This window comes from Alexandromys fortis, unplaced genomic scaffold (assembly GCF_014885135.2).
Source record: "Alexandromys fortis isolate MF-2015 unplaced genomic scaffold, M_Fortis_MF-2015_v1.1 scaffold_170, whole genome shotgun sequence".
NCBI classification, from domain to species: domain Eukaryota; kingdom Metazoa; phylum Chordata; class Mammalia; order Rodentia; family Cricetidae; genus Alexandromys; species Alexandromys fortis.
Genome location: NW_026068084.1, coordinates 2281623 through 2304800, shown reverse-complemented (window position 1 = coordinate 2304800; position 23178 = coordinate 2281623). Strand labels below are relative to the sequence as shown.

The 23178-nt window shown below is 41.3% G+C and overlaps 1 protein-coding gene across 1 annotated transcript in view; it reads left to right on the top strand.

Annotated features, from left to right (window-relative positions):
• Nell1 (neural EGFL like 1) overlaps positions 1-23178 on the top strand; it is an 824157-nt gene that overhangs the window by 77612 nt on the left and 723367 nt on the right. Inside the window, exon 3 of the mRNA XM_050122124.1 lies at positions 6533-6683. Coding sequence (XP_049978081.1) covers positions 6533-6683 — 151 coding nt within the window. The remainder of the gene's footprint in view (positions 1-6532; positions 6684-23178) is intronic.

Sequence of the window (23178 nt, the reverse complement as noted above, 5' to 3'; positions counted from 1 at the left end):
CCTCCCTCCCTCCCTCCGTGTGAGAACAGTACCAGAAGGCATCAACTCTTTATCCTCCTTCTTGCCTGTGCTTGGCCCTATGATTTTGTTTCTTTGGTCTGTGACTGAATGTGTTTCACGGACCTCTCAGTTGATATCTATGTTCTACTTGAACTTGATCCACCACGGACATTTTTCTTGTTCCCTCGTATAGACAGAATATTCTCAGGGAACACTGCGAACACGCGTCAGAGTGGTAGACCCCAGCAGTGTGGCCTTCGCTGCAGGCTCCCATTAGTTCACATGCACTCGCTGTTCCTTCAGCTCTGGGAAGAAGTCGGCTTCTGCCAGAAGAGGTGACGTGCCAATATCCGAGGACCTGAAAACTTTCATTATTAATTTGGAAATTGAACAAAGAAGAACAATTAGAGAATCTGGGCACTTAATAGATGGAAAAATACCATTTTTCGCTATGTGTCTAGGGCAGAATAAATTAGTTGACATTAACGAGAAGGCCGAGGCATCAAATAACTCAGTCCTTGATCTTCAGCAGTTGATTATGGGGTTCAAAGAGAAGTGTCTTGTCCAAGGCCACCCACCCAGCTAGTTATCTGCCAAATTCAGAGTAACTGCCATGATGTGAGGTCTGCTCTCGGGTCCTGGTCTCTATGCTGTGGGAAGTGGGGTGGCTTTTGTTTGTTTTTTGTCTAAATTCAGGCCTGTGCTTCCTTGACCATGATGAGACTACACGGCATGTCTTTGTATTCTACCGGGCATTTCTCACAGTTTCCTCTGGGAGGCGCTGGTGGGGTCTTTTTTTTTTTTTACTTCCATATATTAATCATTTATGAAGAGACATGTGAAATATAGGATGCAAAAATGCTCAACCTTCAAGGTTGGATGAGCAAAGAAAGGCTGGTGGAGCCAGTTTGGACTGCTCAGGGGTGTCCTCTACAGAGGGGCGGGAGTTGGCTCCAAATGCCATCTTATTTAACCAGATATCCACTGGCATTTGAGAAAGATCAATTTACCTCCTCGTTTTGCATATTTTCTGAGTGCAATATATGTAGTTATTTAAAGCAAAAATATAAGTAAGGAAAACAAATGAGGCAATCAGTATATCTAAATTGGATGCCTTCTTTGTGGCAGGCATAAAGAATGGGGGTCAGACTCTGAATAAATAGATACACTGCCCATCAAGGAGCCTGCAGTCTTTCAGGGGAGAAAGTAAACAACACACAGACTGTGGCTGCTACACGAGGAGATAACGAGCTGATCACAATCTGTGTGCAGAGGAGTTGTGTGGACTCACTCACAAGTGGGAAGAGGGTCGTACCTGCGGAGCCCGCCCTGGACAGTGGCTCAGGGACCACAGCAAGAGTTCTGGGAGGGGAATCCAGGTGTGTGCAGAGCTCCCTGGGAAAAGAGAAGAGACAAAGATGTTGAGGCAAGGGTGTGTTCCCCTAGCAAAAGTAAAGGAGTGAACGCCATCTCGGGGGAAGGTGCCTCAGATCTGTCTGTGGCTGATTTCACTGGCATCGTGATGGAACTGGACTTTATCCCAGGGGCAGTGGGAAGTCACTACAGACTTTCAGCAGGAGACGATCATAATCCAAACATATGTTTTTTAAATAGAGCATTTGGCTGCTGTGTGCAAGGTGGGGAAAAGAAGGTAGCATGGAAAGGTGGGACTTGTCACAGGTCAACTGTGGGTGTCTCGAGGGTGTGTGGGAGTGGCCTGGGCCTGCGCTGTGAGAGGGAAGTGGGAACGAGTGGATAAATTCCAGGCATGAGAGTCATGTAACCTGCTCTTGGATTGGATATGGAGGCAGAGAAGTGGGCAGTACCAAGAACAGTTTTCAGTGTTTGACTTGAGGAACTGGGTGTCACATTTACACAGACTGGAAATCAGGGTGTTGGAGGGCGGGGTAACAGAGTGAGAGTCGTGTCACTATAGAAGGTTGAAACACCGACTAGACTTCTGGAAGGGCGTATTAAGTAAGGGTTTGCATATGTAAATCTTCCTTAAGAAGGGCTTTTAAAGTGGTAAGTACACTTGAACGCACTGGCACAGGAGACCACGTCCTATATATAACCTTAGTGGCAAAGACACTGAGAGAAACATTTAATAAATGGGATTTCCTGAAACTGAGAAGCTTCTGTAAGGCAAAGGACATGGTCAACAACAAAAGGACAGCCTACAGAATGGGAAAAGATCTTCACCAACCCCACATCAGACAGAGGTCTGATCTCCAAAATAGGCAAAGGACTCAGGAAATTAGTCATCAAAAGAAATAATCTAATAAAAAATGGGGTACAGACCTAAACTGAGAACTCTCAACAGATGAATCTTAAATGGCTGAAAGTCACTTAAGGAAATGCTCATCATCCTTAGCTATCAGGGAAATGCAAATCAAAACAACTCTGAGGTTTCATCTTACTCCTACATGAATAGCCAAGATCAAAAACACTGATGACAACTTATGCTGGAGAGTTTGTGGAGAAAGGGGAACACTTCGCCATTGCTGGTGGGAATGCAAGCTGGTACAGACACTTTGGATATCAGTATGGCGATTTCTCAGAAAATTAAGAAACAACTTACCTCAAAACTCAGTAATACAACTTTTGGGTATATACCCAAAGGATGCTCAATTGTACCCCAAGGACATGTGCCCACTTATGTTCATAGTAGCATTGTTTGTCAAAACCAGAAACTAGAAACAACTTATATGCCCGTTGAACGAAGAATGGATAAGGAAAATGTGGTATATTGATACAATGGAGTACTACACAGCAGAAAATAGTAACAACATCTTGAAATTTGTGGGCAAATGGATGGATCTTGAAAATATTATATTGAGCGAGGTAAATCAGACCAGAAAGACAAATATCATAAGTTCTCACTCATAAGTGGCTTTTAGACATAAAGCAAAGAAAAACCAACCTACAATTCACAATCCCAGAGAATTAGACAACAATGAGGACCCTTAGAGAAACATACATGGATCTAATCTACATGGGAAGTAGAAAAAGACAAGATCTCCTGAGTAAATTTGGGGCATGGGGACCTTGGGAGAGGGTAAAAGGGGAGGGAAAAATGGGAGGAGTGGAGAAAATATATAGTTCAATAAGAACAATTTTAAAAAAAGCTTGGACTGGGCAGTGGTGGCACACACCTATAATCCTAGCACTCAGGAGGCAGAGGCAGGCAGATCTCCGTGAGTTCGAGGCCAGCCTGGACTACAGGTGAGTTCCAGGACAGATACAGTTAAACCCAAAAGAAAAAAAAAAAAACAACCAACCAACCAAAAAAACTCTCAGTTGTGGGCTTTAATTTGGCAGCCTCTGGTCAGGGGCTAGCTATCCAAAGGCGAGAGAGAGGGAGGTGAGCACACTGGGCGCACCATGGCCAGTGTGGCAGGGTGACTGGAGTGCTCTCTGCCCAGAGCAGGCAGTGTGACCGAGTGCAGCCCTCTTTCCAATGGGCCTTGGGTCTGACAGGAGCTCTCAAGGCAGCTACTCCCTGTCTTATGGCTCCTAACTAATGAATAGAGAAGAACTAAAGAAAGCAGACAAGCTCATCTCGGGAATCTGTAATTTTTCCTGGCAATAAATCTAGACGAATTTATCATGAGAATTTCCCTCAGCACTAATGATAAAAAAATAAAGTTAATAAAATTTGGACAATCTTCTCTAGTTTGTGAAATAAATTGTTCCCATGTTAGTAAAATTAAAAGATGTCTCAGGAAGTGTGCAGGCATGATTGTGTAGAAGACATAGAAGCATTTCTTCTTTTTTTTTTAAGACTTACTTATTTTTATGTTTCTGTTTTGTCTACATGTATGTCTGTACACTATGTGAACACAATGCTTATGGAAGCCAGAAGTGGGCCTAGGGTCTGCTGGTATTGGAATTACAGACAGTTCTTAGCTGACACGTAGGTGCTGGAAATCAAACCCAGGAAGAACACCAAACGTCCTTAACCACTGAGCCATCCTCTCCAGATCCCACAGAAGTGTTCTTTATGTGGCTGTCTCTTGTCTCAGTCTGTGGCAAGGAAGCCGTAAGGCACTCAAGTGATAACGTTCATTGAGAGGTGAGTGGCAGGCATGTTGGTTTCGGCTGCCGGCTGCCTCTCTGCTAGGACTTTCTGTTTTCTCCCATTCGCAGCCCAGACTTCTGCTGGAGAGACGGTGCTCTTCCTCGCATGCGGCACAGGGCTGGGTGAACCAGAAGCCAAGCTGGGCAGGATGTGAGCGATCGCCTTGTCCGTTCCCTCCGTGCTCATGAGAAGACGGAGCTTCAGTCAACCATTCAAGGGCTTTTCTTTTTAGATATCACTATTTAGTTTTGAAGATACGTCCAGGTCGTAGTACAAGTTTGCAATGTGGTTTACACAAATATTGGAGTTTCATGATCTGTACTGGTCCTTCTCACTTGGAGAAATAACCAAATTACATGGTCAGAAAATTATCACATGGTGGTACAAGAAGATACCACCAAATATACTGTTAAGAATGATTTATTTTTTATTATAGTACATTTGCATCATTTCCTCCTTCTCTGTCTTCACTCTAACCCTTCTATATACCCTGCCTTGCAATCCTTTAAATTCATGGTCACTTTTTTCATAATGTTTTAAAATCTAAAATTATTTTTTTTTTGAGAATTTCAAGGCCAGCTGGCCTGGGTCTGAAAAAGCCCGGGTTAAAACCGGTCTCGCTGAACATACTGGACAATGAGGACTACTGAGACCTCAAGAACAATGGCAATGGGTTTTTGATCCTACTGTACCTATTGGTTTCGTGGGAGCCTAGGCAGTTTCGTGGATGCTCACCTTACTAGACCTGGATGGAGGTGGGTGGTCCTTGGACTTCCCACAGGGCAGTGAACCCTGATTGCTCTTTGGGCTGACGAGGGAGGGGGACTTGACTGGGGGAGGGGGAGGGAAAGGGGAGGCGGCGGTGGGGAAGAGACAGAAATCTTTAATAAATAAATAAATTAATTAATTAATTAAAAAAAGAGAATTTCAAATATAAGTATTGTATTTACAATTTCCCATGTTTGCTCACATTCCTCTCAAATTCGTGACGTCTTTAATTATTATTGTTGTTACACACACATAGACATAGGGGTGTGTGTGTGTGTGTGTGTGTGTATCTACTGAATCCATTTAGTGCTGCTCAGTATGCATGTGTTTAGGATTTACCACGTGGGACTGGATAACCTATCAGTGGCTCAACCCTGATTCTCCCTTTCTCAGAGCCATTGAGTTCCTATAGCTCTTTATCAGGGTGTGGTGGAGCCTGTGAAACTTCCCCCAACTACACTGGCATGTCAAACTGGTATTGTTATGCAGGATGCAGGTCTTGCTTAGGCAGCTGTATTATTGAGATTTTATGGGCATAACATCCCTGTCATGTCTAGAGAACACTACCCAATGCAGGCATCCTAGTCCTCTGGCTAAAGATTAAAAGAGTCAAACAACTTTAAAAAATAATTTATTTATTTTACACCCTGACTCCTCCCTCCTCTCCTCCCAGTTCCTTCCCACCATTTTCCCTCTGCCCCTCATCCATTCCTCCTTTATTTTTATTCATAACATGACAGGGCTCCCACGGATTTTAGACAAAGAAACCCAAATCATACAATGGCAATTTTGCCAAACAACTCTTGACGCTTACATGCCCTCCTCTGCAGTGTCTTCCCCAGCTTTGGTCCTTTGGTGACCAGTTCTGATGCTGGGAGCTAAGTGGGATGTGTGAAGTATCGAGCTAATGCTTGGAGCATTGTGATGAGGATGTCCCTGTCTCCGTGCGCTGATGCTGGAGACAGAGACACCTAAGCAGAAGCAGGGTTAACAGGGTTCATGACCTCTAGGCCCTGCAGAGTGGGTCTCAAGCTTAGCGAATGTAAGGAATTGTGTTCATAAGGAACGTCATCCATCCCATGTTCACAGAGTTCTTCCAAACACAGTTATAGATCAGCCGCATGGATTGGCCTTACTGCTTAAGCAAAGGTGGAGCTGTCTGGCACTGTTAGTGCTACATCTTTGTAGGTACAAGGCAAGGACAGATGCGTGTTGGAAAGACAGAAGCCGAGTCCACGAGGAATAAAGAATTTGAGGCTCATTCGTTATCCTTGGGTCCTGCCAGGCCTGAGATTCTTTGACCCTCAGGATCCCCCTTACCCGACAACCTCCAACCTTATTTATAGCAACTCAATTGATTTTCTTCAGGAGGCCAAATTGCTCATTATCCCATCAAAATTTATGTCAGAAAACCACCATCTGGCCTACTGTGACTTGTCAAAGTGACCAGTGGGCATGGTGGCAGAGACAGCATTTCCGGGGTTTTTGTGGAGTGAATATAGCTGTGTGTGGTGACGAATGGGGCCAGAAAATGAAAGCTATTGACAGAAGAGGAGGAAAAAGCAAGCTGGGCTCTTCCTAAGTGTTTCACTTGTAACTTCACCTCATTTTTTTCTTCTTCTTCCCATACTCCTGTTTCCCACACCTCTCCTCTTCACCCTGCTTCTCCTTTTTGGCCCCTAGATGTGCAGAGAGAGATCCACTCGGCCCCCCACGTCAGTGAGAAGCTGATCCAGTTGTTCCGGAATAAGAGTGAATTCACCTTTTTGGCCACAGTGCAGCAGAAGCCGTCCACCTCAGGGGTGATACTGTCCATCCGGGAGCTGGAACACAGGTAGGAAACGCTTTCTTATTTTAATTAATTAATTGTTTGTTTTTGGAGAGAGTCTCATTATATATCCTAGGCTGATTTGAAACTTGTATAGACAGGATTACACTTCAACTTTCGGTGATCCTTTTGCCTCTACCTCCTGTCCCGAGAATACAGGTGTGTGCCACCATAGCTCTTGGAGACAGATCTTGACATTTTAAAGACTCTATTTGGAAGGAAAGGAGTATATAAGATACCTTGGGGTCTGGAGATGTGGGACAACATGGAAACAGCCCCCTGAGGTCTAGTTTCTGCTGAAGATATTAATGGTAGAATTTACTTCCCAATAAGAATTTATTTTAGGCAAAATGATTGTGTACTTATTCTTCAAAGACCTCGCATGAGTCAGTCTTGTTATCTTCTAGTTCACTTCATTTGTACAAAACCACAGCCTACCTGGCAAAATTAGGGCATCAGACTTGTTAATCAGCTGGATTTCACAACTTTCTGTAGAGCCTCCATTGAGTGTTTCCATGGAAACTATACTCGACATCAGGATGTTGAGGTGGCTATCCCTACACCTCTCCGACATTCACTCTGAGGCCCGGAGAAGCTCTGAGGGAGCACGGACAAATGGGCACAAAGACACTCTGGATGCAGAGCTAGGAGCTTGTCTTGGAGGAGACAAGGTGGGCAGGGCCAGTCCTATGTGAGGTTGGAGTAGCCGAGGAAGGCTCCAGAGGACATGATGGTTATATAAAGACATGAATGTGGGGGGAAGGCTCAATGTGTGCTTGCTGTCAAGCCTGGCACCTTCAGTTGAGTCCCTGGTCCCACCTGGTGGAAGGATCCCCCGCAAGCTGATACCCGAGGCATGCACAGACATACACACTTACAAAATTTAAAGAGGTGAGGTACTGTATGACAGTCTGAACAGGAAGGAGGCTCTTGGAACTGAAAAAGGATCAGGCTGGAAGGTAAAGAGAGAGGTGTAACAAAATTCCCCGGGAAGGGAACGGGATTTTGGAATACTCCATGAGAGGTATAAGGAGGAGCCAGGGACTGCAAAAACTCAATGCCATATAAGACCTTAGATGCGAGCCTCCACAGGTATGAGTTCTAGGTTTAAGAACACCCATGCTGTCCTCAGTGGGATGTCTCCATCAAATCCCTCCATCCCAGGCTCAGGGAATCCTGTGGAAGAGGCAGAGTGTAAGAGCCAGAGAGGATGGAGAACACCAAGGATCAAGGCCTTCTAAAGCAACCGGATGACCACAGATGAACTCAGAGACGGAGGCAGCATGAGCTGTCCCTGATGGGGTCCTAGAGCTGAGAGGAGGAGTGGGCACCAACCATCCCTAACCCAGAAACCGTGTCCAATTGATAACCACTTGTAAACAAAAATTTAATTTTCTCTGAGAGAGTCTTACTGGCGAAACACCCTCCTCTTAAGTCTAGGCTGCATGTTCACAGTAGACGGTCAACAGAAAATGAACTTAGCAACTTGTTTTAAGACTTCTTGTATCATAGTGACATAGCATGGCTTTCAAAAAATTATATATAATATTATACACACATCACATATAACTTTTCTCTTTCTTTTATACCCTATAAATCCATTGTATATATTTAACTTGTAGTTTTGTGTTTTGATGGGGTTCCTGAATGTGTGAACAAGTGGGTGTCCGTCTGTATCTGTTTCTTGTGCATTTTCGTGGGCCCTTTCCCTTCTGTTTGTCTTATCCTAGTCTGTCGTGTTAGTTTTGTTTTTTTTTAACCTTGTCATATTTTATTATTATCCCTTAGGAACCCATTTGTTTTCTAATGAGAGACAGAAAGGGGTGTGAATCCAGATGAGAGGGGAAGTGGGGAGCACCTGGGAGGATCAGAGGGCGGAGAAACCGTAATCGGGATGTATTTTGTGAAGAAATAAGCCCTGTTTTTTAGTGATGTGAGGGGAGAATGCTCATTGCTTTCATGGTGTTCAATCCCTTCCTCAGGGGACTGTAAGTCTGAGCAAGTTCCAAGTAATTCTGACTAGGAAAGCCAAACATTTAAACACATTAGTAGAAGCTCCCTCCCTCTTGCCCCCTTGAAAATATTTCTGAAAAGACTTTTCTCCAAGGATGGCAGCAAGTTTTGGGGGGGGGGTAATTAAAGCAAAACATTCCAAGGATTTATGAATTCTGGAGATGTCAAAGCATGACCACACAAAATGCTAAAAAATAGTTACAGCTAATCCAATGGTGTCACCAAGCAGTGTGTGACTTTTATAATTTTGCTGAGTCAGTGCTGAGTCCACTGACCAGGGCCAGTAGTTAAGGAAGGCAAGGTGCAGGAATGACCCCTGGGAAGCAGAACCCAGCAGGGGAGGCAAAGAGTAGCCTTGAGCAGGAGGGACTGTGTGTGTGTGGTTGCAGAGGTGAGGAGATTAGGACATTCGGCTTCTTTATTTCTGTGCAGAAAGGAAGGCAGGGTTAAGAGCAGCTTGGCTGAGACATGCCATGTTTTCTTGTGCATGTGTAGTAATTGTAGGATCAACAGTCTAACATTAAGAAATTCTTATTTTACTTATTTATTTTTTAATAATATAGAATTTTAATTTTATTAATTCTGTGAGAATTTCATTAAAATATCTTGACCATATCCATTCCAGTTCTTCCTTATACCCACTTTGTGTCCATATATATACATATATATATACACATATATATGTATGTATATTATATTTCTCCCTTCTTCTCCTTCCCTCCTATTTCTCCCATGTTCCACCCACTTGTTCCCCTTGAAATCTTGACCTCTATTTTAATTGCTATTCTCTCTCTCTCTCTCTCTCTCTCTCTCTCTCTCTCTCTCTCTCTCTCTCTCACACACACACACACACACTCACCCTAAATATAGAAATACAACCTGCTTAAACCATTTAGTGTTACTTAGATGTTGAATTATTAATCTAATTACTCTTATCAATAAAAAATCAGGAGTCATATATGGGGTTAAAGCTGAAAGACCCTCCAGTTGTTTCCTGCCTGTTCCCTTCTTCCATCCATAAGGGCTGAGATCCTCTCTCCGTCCCGCCTGTCTGCTTCCCGCCTCCTCTCTTTCTACAGTCCTCTAAACCTCTATGGTTAATTTTGATCAGCTAGTGACTGGTCCCCACTCTCTGACTCCAAGCAAACTTTGCCAGAACATGAGCAAAATATCACATAACAACAAGTGTTGGTATCAGATAACCAATTAGGGAGCTCGTACTCAGGGAAGACCATTTCTCCAACTCTCAGCACTTTCTATTCTTTTTTTGGAAAATTCTCTGCTTAGATTTTTTAAGAGTATCATTTTTGATTGTTTTTGAATTCTTTATATATTTAGGAATCATATAGATTGAGAATTTTGTATAACATATTTATATGTGTTATCTGAACACATAAAATATATTGTTACATAATAAATATGCAATATTCTACAATATTAATTCTATCAGTTCATGAGCATGGGATATTTTTCTGGTTTCTTGTTTTTTTATTTCTTTCCTCAGAGGTTTAAAGTTTTTATTGTAGAGGTCTTCCATCTCCTTTGCTAGGCTTATTCCTCAATGTTTGATTTCTTTGAGACTATTCTAAATGGGAGTGTTCCAAGATCTCTTTCTCAGTGGTGTTTTTGTTTGTGTATGGACAAGCTATTGAATTTTGTAAGTCCATTCTGCATCCTGCCATCTTGCAGAACCATCCTTGACCTCCGGCTCTTGGCATCTTTCCCTTCCTTCTTCCATGACGCTTCTTGAGCCTTCAGTGTAGGGGTTATGTTGTAGATACATCAAGTGGGGACAGGCACCACACAGTCACTTGTTCTTTGTGTTTTGACCGGCTGTGGCTCGTCTGTGATGATCTCCATCTGCTGCAGAAGGAAGCGTCTTTGCTCAAGCTCAAACGACATGTATTAGGCAAAGCTGCTTCTCAAGTGTGTCTGGAGCTAAGCCTGAGAGGATGGTTGGGTCTGAGTGTGGGGTTTGTGTGAGTGATTACAGTGCCTGGGGAGGCCAGAAGATGATATTGGATTCTCTGGAGCCGCAGTTGCAGGCAGTTGGAAGCTCCTGATGTGGGTGCTGGGAACTGAACTTGGGTCCTTTGGAAGAGCAGCTAATGCAATTGTTTCTCTATAGTGGTTAAGCTTGTCCTCAGCCTCAGGAGGTTTGCAGTGTACTCTTGATTCCTCTGGATGACTTTCTGCCATGTTATGGATGATAGCTAAGTCCACACAAGATGACTTGTGTGTCTGTGAGAGATGTCGTTGATTCCAAGGTGCACTGTGTGCTCAAGTTTTGGCGTCAAACCGAGTCTCAGCTTTCTGAGCACAGAGAGGCTGAGTCCCTTCTTGTCCCTCTCTGACTTGATGGGGGTGGAAATGTCAGAGAGTCTCCTTGGTAGCAGAGACAAACAAATGCCTATGACTGGATCGAAGTCTTCAGTTGCTTGTCAGCAAACACAGAGCAGAGCTTCCCAACAGGCAAGAAGCATGCGGACCGGGATTTCAGAGCTGGTCTGGCAGGGGCTGGTGTTCCGGCTTTGTGATGGCAGCCACTGTGTGTCTGGAGAGCTGCTTTCCTGTCCTTGTGATGCAGGCAAGAGTCTAAGTAGCACAGTTGTCCTAGAACTGCAACGGACAATACATGTGGAATGGTCATTCCTCAACAGATAAATCTTTCCTTCCTTCCTTCTTTATGTCTAGAAAAGTTAGCTGCTTCTCTTCTTTTTGGATTTAAATGCTTTTCTTTTAGGAAAGGCCTTAAAAATAACTTGTACAGCCCCAGGGTTCTTCAATGCTGTCTTTCTTCTCTCGAGAGTCCACCATCGTTTCCCGAGAAATAGGACGCCTCAGGTATCGACTAAACAAGACAAGTATGAAGGAATAGACAAGAGATCCCCCTTTGTAATTTTATGGTTTCCTCTACCATGTTTGCTTAGTCTATGCAAAGCAAATAAGGATGGATTGACAGGCAACTTTTTAGTGCAGTGGCCATGGGGAATGCAGAAGACCTGATTTCTATCCTTAAAAAGATCAAAATCTACCCGAGAGACTCAGCTTATGATAAAACTGAGAAGTAAATATAATACTGAATATTTAGGAATGACTCGCCCAGTAGTCTCCCCAAAGGATTATTTCCCATTGTCTATTCTTCCTGGTGAGTTTGCTTCTTTTTGTTGTATAGCTTTCTGGTGTGCTGTTAAGTCACTAGTGTGAGGTTCCTTCACGTTCCTTATGTAGGCACTTAGTGCTATGAACTTTCCTCTTAGTACTGCTTTCAAAGTGTCCCATAAATTTGGGTATGTTGTGAGGTCATTTTCATTCAATTCTAGGAAGACTTTAATTTCTTTCTTCATTTCTTCCTTGACACAGGGGTGATTCAGTTGAGCATTATTCAATTTTCATGAGTTTGTAGACTTTCTGCAGCTAGTGTTGTTGTTGAATTCTAACTTTAAGCCATAGTGATTTGATTGGAGGTTATTCCATTTTTTTTTGTATGTGTTGAGGTTTGCTTTGTTACCAAGTATATGGTCAATTTTTGAAAAGGTTTCATGAGGTGCTGAAAGGAAGGTATATTATTTTGTGTTTGGGTAGAAAAACAGGGACATTTTTAATATGGTATTTTTAGAGTTTTTATATATATATATATAATTTATTTTGGTCATAGTTACTTCCAGTCCTCCTAATTTCCTCCAAATCTATACAATACACTCCCAGCTTTGTTCCCCTTTTCCTTTTGGTACCTCACTGATTCTAATTTGCGTACCCATACGGATGTTGGGCCATCCATTGAAGCATGGTCTACCTGCCAGGGGCCTCACCCTTAAAGAAAATTGACTCCCTCCCGGAGAAGCCACAAAGTGTCAGTAGGCCACTTGACCAAGTGTATAATAGTAGAAGCATGAACTTGGGTCTCTTCTTTTCCAGTAGCAAGACACGTAATGACCTCTCATTGGTGGGCAAGTCAGCCACTATTTTCCTTCTATGGTTCCCACTTGTGGGACCCTAGTGGCATTACTTCTGCGGATTAACTAGCTAGGTTGCTGTAACTGGGATATAATGGGCATCATTTAATTCTTAGTTTTCATTTTCATTGTGACTTTTAATACATTAATATTAAAATATATACTAATATATATTCACAAACTTGTGCATTGATCACACAGTATTTCCGGAAACTCCCACCCCACAAAGCAACCCCCCCCACTCAGCTGTCATCCTCAATCCCCTCTGCAGCTCTCCCACCCCCATGTCTACTTTCCGTCTATAGATTCGCCTCTTGAGGTCATTGCATAAAACAAGCCATATTCCACATGGTCCTAATTGGGTATATTCGCTTAGAACAGTGTTTCTAAAGTCCATTCAAGTGGTAGTTTGTGTCAGTAATTCATTTGCTTTTTAGTGCAGTGTTTGAAGTTAGCAGTTTTTATTTATCCGTTCACTGGGGCACCTGAACCTGCTCTTCTGAATGCTGCTGCAGTGAACATTCTCATGGAAGATTTATCTTTTTATTGTGCTGGATTGACATCTAGGAGTGGACATCTAGGTGGAGACTGTGTTCAAATTCATGAGAAGGTTAAACACTGTGGCTAAGAGCAGCCAAGTGCACTGGCAGCTCTTCCAGAGGACCAGGATTTGATTCCCAGAACCCACACGGTGACCCATGACTGTCTGTAACTCCCGTTCCAGGAGATCTAATGCTGTCTTCTGGTCTCCCTGGGCATCACAGACGTGGTGTGTGTGTGTGTGTGTGTGTGTGTATGTAGGCAAAACATTCACATATATAAGCAAAATTCCGTTTGAAAAAGTGGCGGCATGTTTTACATCCCCGCCAGCAGTGTATGGCGGCTGCAACTTTTCTTTGTTCTTGTCCAAACTGGCGATTATCCTTCTCTTTGTGTGTAGCCATCTGAATGGACTGGTCATGTTCTCTGTGGTGTTTTAGAACCACATTTGCCTGACGGTAAATGATGTTGACTTTCCTTTTATGCTCTGATTGGCCATTTTCATATCTTCGGAGAGGTCTGTTTGGATCACTCGCTCAATTCTAATTGGGTCATTTGTCTTTTTATAATTGATTTGTAATCGGTCTTTATTGTTATAGATACAAATCTCTATCAGACATATGACATTTTTCCCCCCTCACTCTGTGGGATGCCTTTTGTTTCTTTGTTGGTGTCTTTGAGGTACAGAATTTTAAAGTTTGATGACGGCCAGTTTCTTTTTATTGCTTGTGCTCAGAAAGTGCAGCCTGAACCAAGGGCACTTAGACTCACTTTCAGGATTTCTTTAGAAGATTTTTGTAGGTTTAGTTCTTACGTTTAGCTCTTTGGTGTTTTAAATGTTTTCATTAGCATATGTTAATTATATGTAATGGTGGGTTTAATTGAGATATTTTTATATACATACATAATACATTTCAGTTATAGCCACCCCTTTCATCCTTTTTTGGCTTCCCCTCACTTCTGTTAACCTCTTCTCTTCCCAAACCCCCACCCTATATGTCCATCTTTAATTTTGCGACCTGATAAATTAACTAGGGTCTTTTTTTTATAGGAGTGTGGGTGAAAGTTCACAGGACCATGTGCACCTAACCATGGTAAGAGCAGAGAGAAAGTGTTTCCTCCCACAGAGACAGCTGACCTCCTCTTACAAAGTACTGCGATTACAAAGGGTACTTAGAGTTTTCACATTTTCTCTCTGTATCTATTGAGATGATCAGTAGTTTATACTGATGGGATGGATTATATGAATTGAGTTGAACTTCTTATGTATATCTGGGCTGGCCTTAGTCAGTGTTCTCTTGCTGTGAAGAGACACCATGGCGGTGGCAACTCTTGTAAAGTAAAGCATTTAACTGGTGCTGCCTTCTGAATTGGAGATTTAGTCCATCGTCATCATGGCAGGGAGCCTGGCAGCAGACAGGCAGATATGGTCCTGGAGAAGTAGCTGAGAGTTCTGTCAGGGATGACAGGCAGTAGGAAGAGAGTGACAGTGGAACTGGCTTGAGCATCTGAAAACCCAAACCTCACCCCCAGTGACACACTTCCTTCAACAAGGTCACACCTACTCCAAGAAGGCCACACCTCTAATCCATCTCAAGTAGTGCCACTCCTGATGAGCAAGCATTGAAATCTATGAGCCTATAGGGCCACTGCTGTTCAAACCACCCCTCCACTCTGTTAGACCACCGGTGTGAGAACTTATACGAGAAGGAACTGATCCTCCCTGTCTCGGCATCCATTGGCTATCAAATGAAATTTACTGTATGCATTGGCACATCAGCTGGTAGTTCCTTATGCCAGTATTGTTCTGGTTAATGCATTGTTGAGATTTCATGGGAGAGATATTTATTATTTGTGTGTGTTGTATGTATGTGTGTGTGTGCTTGTGCATGTACATGCATGTGAATATATTTATGCACCTGCAATGGTACACACATATGGAGGTCAGAGGACAAATCGTGGGAGTTGGTTCTGTCCCTCTACCATGTGCATGTCAGTGTCAAACTCATGTTGTCAGGCTTGCCAGTAAGTGCCTTTACCTGCTGAGCCATCTTTCTAGCCTCGGGTTGAGTTTTGAGTGCTTGCTCAGTTCGCAGAGCTAGTTGATTATGATGTAATCCATTTTCTGCATAATTGGATGTGATTTGCTTGATTTGTTGAGTACAGTGTGGAAGATTTTTTTATAACTGTATTCATAAGAGATACATTGTTCTGGAGTACTTGAATATTTTTATTTTGGTTTTGAAAATAGAGATTTAGCTGATTTTTTAAAGCTGTTTGGAGTGTTTTCTAAAAGGAAAACATTCACTGATTGTAAGCCATATGTTAAGCATTTGATTTTTTTTGTAAAACAACTCCCTTTGATTTGTTTTGCTGTAAGATTTTATACTTTTAAAATATCAACAGTTCTTTATCTTAAATTCCAACATTTATGTTTATACTAGCATTTTTAAAATAATCTTGTCCCAAATCCACTACAGTGAGCAATAAATAAGTAGATTAAATATCACCATTAAAGCCAAGAAGAAGAAGAAAGCAGCCCCTTTTCTTAGGATTTTTATCATGTTTTTTATTTGATTAATATATTTCCTAGTAATAATTTCTAATTTGTATATGTATATAGTTAGGGTGTAAAGGAAATTTAATTTCTGATTTACAAAGGCCAAAAGCAATCATCCATAACTGTTAAATTGTATTACAGATCTTTTCAGCATCTCTTTTGAAGTATTTTAATATTTCCCTTGTTACCTATTAACAAAATGATATGAATTGGACCTTTTTAAAATTTATTTTTTTTATGTGTATGAGTGTTGCCTGAATGTGATTTTGTACCAGATGCATCATGCCCAAAACCCACAGAGGCCAGAAAAGGACATCAGATCCCTGGACCTACAGTTACAAATGGTTGTGTAGTGTTGGGAATCAAACCTGCTTCATCTGAAATAGCATTCAGTGCCCTTAACTGCTGAGCCATCTTTCCAGCCCTTGTTGAACTATTCTTGAACCATTTCAATAAACTTACAGAGACTGGTGTTTTAATTTTTGATTTTTGTACAATCCAATGGAATTAGTAGAAAATTGATTAAAATAGCTATAGTCAGTACAATCATTGTCTTTTAAAGATTTATTTCTTTTTAGGTGTATAGGAGTTTTGCCTGTACCATGTGTGTGTTAGGTGCCTGTGGAGGTCAGAAGAGTTGTCAGATCCCCTGGAACTGAAGTTACAGATGGTTGTGAGTTGCCATCTGTGTGCTGGGAACTGAACCCAGGTTTAGAGTTGCTAGTGCTCCTAGATGCTTTTCCACCTCTCCACCCCCACTACAATCATTTTAAAGACCCAAGTTTGAAATAGGCATTTCTCTTAAATACTTTGATCTAAATCCAGTAGGCAGATGTATGTTTAACTTGTTGTTTAGTGAGATACAGGTTTTTCTGTCTATATGAATTAATCCAAGTCTTTTTAAAATTAATCTCCCAGACCGGCAGTCATCTTTTATTGTGAAACATTGTGTGTATCTGTGTGTTTGTGTGTGTGCACATGAGCCCAGTTAGTCTCAGGGGATCTAACACCCTCTGGTTAGATGGAGTTACAGGCAGTTGTGAGCAGCTCAGCATGTGTGCTGGCAGCCTCATCTGTTTCTCTTGCAAGAGCAGCAAGCACTCTTAACTGCTGAGCCTTCTCTCCAGCCCCAGATCAAACTTTTAGACTCTACATACCAGCGAGGTCATGTGGCTTTCCTCTCTGCGCCTGGCTTGTTTCCCTGGACACCATGTCTTCTGTATGTACTCACTGCTGTTGACAGTGACAGGGTTTTATTTGTTTCTAAGATTTTCTAGGATTTCCTTACTTGTATTCCATTTATATTCTACACAGTGGCAACGATTTTTATTTTTTCCCCTTTTATTCGCTCATCCACTGATGGGCACTGTGATGGCTACTGTTGGTTGTCGGCTTGACACCAGCGGGAAGAGAGAATCTCAATTAAAGAACTGTTGGCATCACATTGACCTTGTTTGCCATGCGTGTGTGGCATTTTCTTGATTGCAAATTGATGAAGACGTGCCCAGTCCCCTGTAGGTGGTGGGCCTGGGTTGTGCGGAAAGGTAGCTGAATGTGTGTGTGTTTCAGAGCAAGCCAGCTATTGCTTTGATTCAACTCTGTGATTCGAGTTCTTGCCCTCTGTGAGTTTCTGCCCTGACTTCACTCAAGAAGGGACTGTAAGCTGTAAGCCAAAACCCTTCCTTCCCAAGTTGCTCTTGGCCACGTTTATACCAACAGCAGAAGGCAGCCTCAGGGAGAGACCCTGAGGTTGGTTCCTCGTCTCCACCCATGAGAGATAAAGCCTCAGAGACTGTGGGAGTGGAAGCAGCCTGTGTTTTCTTCTGGTGTTCTCATGGTCTCGGACATTTTTGTTTTGAACCCGTTTTTGAGATAATACTTTTAATATTGTGGAAGATAAAGTCTATGCCAAAAAAAAAAATACCTTGAAGAGAAGAGATTGTTGCTATCTCCCGCCCTCGTGTTTTCCCAGAATCTTTGTTGAATCAGTTGACTGTGAAGAATAGATTTACTTGTCTGTTCCTTATCCTACCCCGTTGGTCTGTGTGTCTGTTTTTTTTTTTTGTTTTTGTTTTTTTGTTTGTTTGTTTTTGTTTTTGTTTTTCGAGACAGGGTTTCTCTGTGGCTTTGGAGCCTGTCCTGGAACTAGCTCTGTAGACCAGGCTGGTCTCGAACTTACAGAGATCCGCCTGCCTCTGCCTCCCGAGTGCTGGGATTAAAGGCGTGCGCCACCATCGCCTGGCTCTGTGTGTCTGTTTTTATGTCCTTACCACACTACTTGGTCTTTGTAACTTTCCATTGTATTTTTTTTGAACCATGAACATATTTATTTAGCTTCAGAAGGGAAGGAAGGCAACTTGTATTTTTCGTACTTCTTGTGAAATGGGTATGACCGCCAAACTTTGTTAAGGGCATGAGTAACGATTCCTGTAAATAGTGAAAGTGGAGATGATTTGAGGGTAAATGACAAAAATAAATACATCGGCCTGTCATAGATGCAGCAGAAGAAAGACACTGTTGCAAACAGTTTTACAAGGACCCAAGTTCTTCAGCCTATCTTTCAAACACATTGCCCAATTTTAAGTTCACTTGTTCTATGGTTTTCCCAGGTTGGTGTCTTACCAACAAGAAAAGGACTAACTGAAAAAGGAAAATCTGAGCCAACTGTCAGCTAAACTAAGAATTATTTTCTGTATACCACTTCAGAACTGGAAAAGAGGTCTAGTATTCCTTGGTTACTAGTCTGATTTTAACTACCACTTGCATCTCCTTTTTGCTACATTCAGAAATAGTTCTTATATTAAATTCTCATAAATTAACCAAGATTTGTGTGCCTTAACTCTACAGTAGTGGATGTGTTGGATATAAGGTTGGTGGTGTTTTGTCTTCATTTTGAAAGATAAAATAGTATCATATACTCTCACTCTATTCTAATCCAAGTCAAACAGGAAAAAAAACTCAAAAAAATCCTGAGTACTGGGTATTATACTATGTGGTCTAACAATCCAGTAGGAAGCTGGGCAGTGGCCGCATATGCTTTTAATCCCAGCACTTGGGAGGCAGAGGGAGGTGAATTCTCTGTGAGTCTGAAACCAGCCGGGTCTACAAGAGCTGTTCTAGGACAGGCTCCAAAACTACAGAGAAACCCTGTCTTGAAAAAAACCATCATCATCATCATCATCATAATAAAGTAGGTAAATAAAAACACTAGAATGCACATGGAAATGGATAAGATCAACATATTATAAAGCTGAAGCCACGCTTAGAAAAAAATGAAGATGAAACACCACCAACCTTATTTCCATTGTATTTTTGAAGTCAGTTGACATGAGGCCTCTAGTTTGTTGTGTTTCCTGGATTCCTATGGCCCTTCAGGGTGTTTCTGGGGCCCCATGAGGGCTTTTCTGTTTCAATAAGATTGAAATTGTGCTGGTAATAGATTGGTTTGAGTAGTGTGTGTGTTTAAATAATGCTGGCAATAGATTGGTTTGGGTAGTGTGTGTGTTTAAACAATGCCGGTAGTAAGTTGGTTTGGGTAGTAGTGTGTTTAAACAATTGTGCTGGTAATAAGTTGGTTTGGGTAGTGTGTGTGTGTGTGTGTGTGTGTGTGTGTGTGTGCTTAAACAATGCTGGTTCTTCTGCTTCATGAGCATTAGGTGTATTCTTGTCTGGTTTTGTCTTTTTCAATTTTTATCAATGTTTCGCAGTTTTCAGAGTGGAGCTATTTCTTTTCTCAGTTGAATTTGTTACATCTTTTGCTGCTTGTTCTGTTTTAAATGCTGTAGATGGAATTATTTTCTCCGTTTTCCCTTTCACATAATTTGCTGTCAAGTGTAGAAGCAATACTAGGTTTTATACATACACTGTCTTGCAGCTTTGCTGAGCTTTTAAACAGGTGTGTGTGTGTGTGTGTGTGTGTGTGTGTGTGGCCTTTTTAGGTGGAATCCATGAATTTCTGTATATCATGATTACACCCTCTGATAAAGGGCCATGAAACATGTTTCTCTTCAATGTTCTTTTATTTCATTTGACTGCCCGAAGGTCATAGTTTTGAAGAACAGTGGCAAGAATGGGTGTCCTTGCCTTGCTCTAAATCTCAGAGGCAAAGTTTCCAATGTTTCCCACTTTTAAGTATGATATTAGGCGAGAGTTTATTTTGTGCCTTGTGTTTGGAAATCGTATTATGTTCTAGAGTGGCTCAAAATATAAGAAATACTTTTCTCATAAGTGTTTGTGGTGGAATTAGTCTGAAAACAGTAAGATGCAAAATTAGATGTAAATGTAATCATAAAAGTACAGGGATTTTTTTTTCTGGAAAGGGTTTCATTGTGTACCTTGCCTGTCCTGGAACTCTCTCTGTAGACTAGACTGGCCTTGAACTCACAGAGATCCTCCTACCTCTGCCTTCCGAGTGCAGGAATCAAAGGTGTACAACCACCACTACCTGGCAAAGTAAAGAATGTCCACTATATTTAGACACTCATTTAAGACATAAAATTTCTTTGTGTTTTCTTTTTTTTGTGTGTGGGGAGGGAATATTTTGTATAGAAAATATTTGATGAGAAAGTGGGAAAATTATTAGAGTTGATATGTCAGGGGAGATATGAGGAATCCTTTGTAATTGAAATGTTCATATTCAAGTTTCTATGACCCAGCTTGATTTAATTAGTTTGAAATTCTTCTTTGGATCAGTTCACATCTTATAAGATCATTGATCTCATTAGGATATTCATTTTTGGCAATGAACGTTCTATTCTTTTACTTAATAAAAAATTTTCATCCTTATGGCATATCTTCTTTCATTTCTAATGTGGAAGAAATATTTTCATTTTTCTTTTTCTGTTCAGACTCCTCATGTAGTTATGTAATTTATGGGTCCTTTTAATGACACAGCTCTTAACTTTTATTGATCAAGTCTGCTCTTCCTCATTTCAAATTCATTGATTTCTCCATCTTATTTTTCTTCGAATCTTCTTGTTGGTATTTTTAATAGCTCCTCAATGTTCCCTGCAGTTGGGTTTAGTATTCTGTATTCACAGTCCCGGTAGCTCACTGAAGACTGTACTTCTTATGGCTAGGGCTCTGAGGATAACACACAGTTACACTGTATTTTCATTTTCTGCGCTGGTTTTGTAGTTCTTAATTTCAGGCTGATATCCTCTTTGACCCCAGCTGGAGGAATGAAGCATCCAAAGTGATTAAATAAAATGTACTTAATGGCTAATTTCTGGCTTTATTGCTAATTGAGAACATAAAATATGTGCTGTATAGCTTTCTGCTTTTAGAGTTTGCTAAAGTTATCTTCCTTTCTTTTTTAAAACAACTTTGTAAAATCTTAATTAAATTTAGTTCTTAATTCCATACTTGTATATAATGCATCTTTTTTTTTTTTTAAATTGGGACAGGATCTCATATTGTAGCACTGGTTGACCTAGAACTCTGTGTAGACCAGGCTGGCCTCAAACTCACAGAGATCCTCCCGCCTTTGTCTCTGGAGTGCTGCGTGTGCCACCAGGGCAGTTTATACTGCATTCTGATTACTCTGTTTATCCAGTCTTACCTCCTTCCATTCCTTTCATTCTCATGCCTACTAGTCCTTTTCTAAGGTTCTTCTCCGATGGTTTCTTTTTTTAAGGATGCTAGTGATAGTGGTGCTGGTTGGGATGGTGGTGATGATGAAGGTGAAGGTACTGATGCTACTGCTGTCGGTGCTTCTGTTGGTGATAATGCCGATAGTGATGATGATGATGGTGACGGCACTGCTGCTGCTGGTGATGGGAGTAAGATAAGGCTGTTCCCGCTACTGTTCCTGGTGGTAACAATGATGATGATATGGTAGTGGTGGTGATAATGTTATTGGAGTAGAAACAGTGTCCAGACAAGATAATCTTCACTCTGGTCTAGCTGAGTAGTTAAAGGAGAATGATGGCTCCAACCCAAAACTGACTGGTGATATTCAATGTCTAAAGTTACCCTTGCAGATGAAACACAATGAGGATTCAGAGTTCTGGGTCTGTGCAACCTTCTTGCACACTACACAAATAATCAATCACCTGCCATTTGAAAGCTGCTCACCATAGGAACTTCATTTACTATTTTGGAAATGAATGTTTCCATTGTCTGTGGAGCTTCTAGCTACGGTCAGGCAAGGTCATCACTGAATAAATGACAGAAATACTCATTCAGTGGCTGGGTTCTGTCTAAGCCACAGGCAGAACCGTCTTCACTGATGGGGAGCCAGCAACCAGTGGTGGTCGTCCCATCAGGAGTCAACTTCTTGGCAAAGTGCTATCTGGAAACGCCCAAGGTAATTGAATCAACTGAATTCCCGTGGATAACTTAAGCAGGTGGATACAACGAGATGGAAAAGTTAAACATAACGACTATTGAAAACACACCCGGAGGGAGTAACTGAGAGGAACTCCTTCATGTAATGAGATCGGCATTCTTGCAATCCTAACATGTGTTTCAAAGGTGATGTTTTTTGTTTTGTTTTGTTTTACCCCACTGTTCCAATAGAGCACACTGTATAACAACAGAGATGAATTTGTCTTGCAGAACTGTATTAGTGGTGTTGAAGATTTATATTTTTTTCTAATTCAAATGTGTTACTATAGAGCTTTGTTAAACCAGAAAGCTTAATTAATGCAAATTAAATCTAATTGAACACTCTGCTTATATATGAAATGCTACACAATATAATAGTAAATCTTCTGTTTTTAATTTTATCTCTAAGTTGCAGATGAAATTACATTGAAGTATAATTAGGTAGACAAATCTAGGACCTAAAACAAAGCCTTCTGGGGGGCAGATAATCTGAAGGGATGAAGAGGTCATGTTTAGTTCCTAGTTTTCTTCTTGTGAAAAGGGCTTTGCCCAATGATGTAGGAAGAGGTTGCTTGTTCGTCCTGGCTGCCCAGAACCAAAATAATCACACAGAAACTCTATTATTTAAATTACGGCTTGGCTCATTACCTCTAGCTTCTTATTGGCTAACTCTTACATATTAATTTAACCAATTTCTAGTAATTTGTGTATCACCATGTGGCTGTGGCTTAATGGGTAAAGATTCTGCCTTTCTTTCTCCTAGCGTTCAATTTAGTTTTCCCCACCTAACTTAAGTTTTCCCTTGCTGCATGCCCAAAGCAGTTTCTTTATTCATTAATGGTAACCACAGCACACAGAGGGAAATCCCACATCACCTACCCTTTTCTGTTTAAATAAAAAGGAAGGTTTTAAATTTAACATAGTAAAATTACATATAACAAAATAGGTATAAAGCAATAATTATAGTTATAATATTTATATCTATTTTATCTTTTATTATAACTAAGGAAAACTATAATTATCAATTCTTCAACTCCATCAAAGACTCCAGAAGGATATAATGTTACCTAAGTAAACAATAGTTCATTGTAAGCAACTTCCAAAA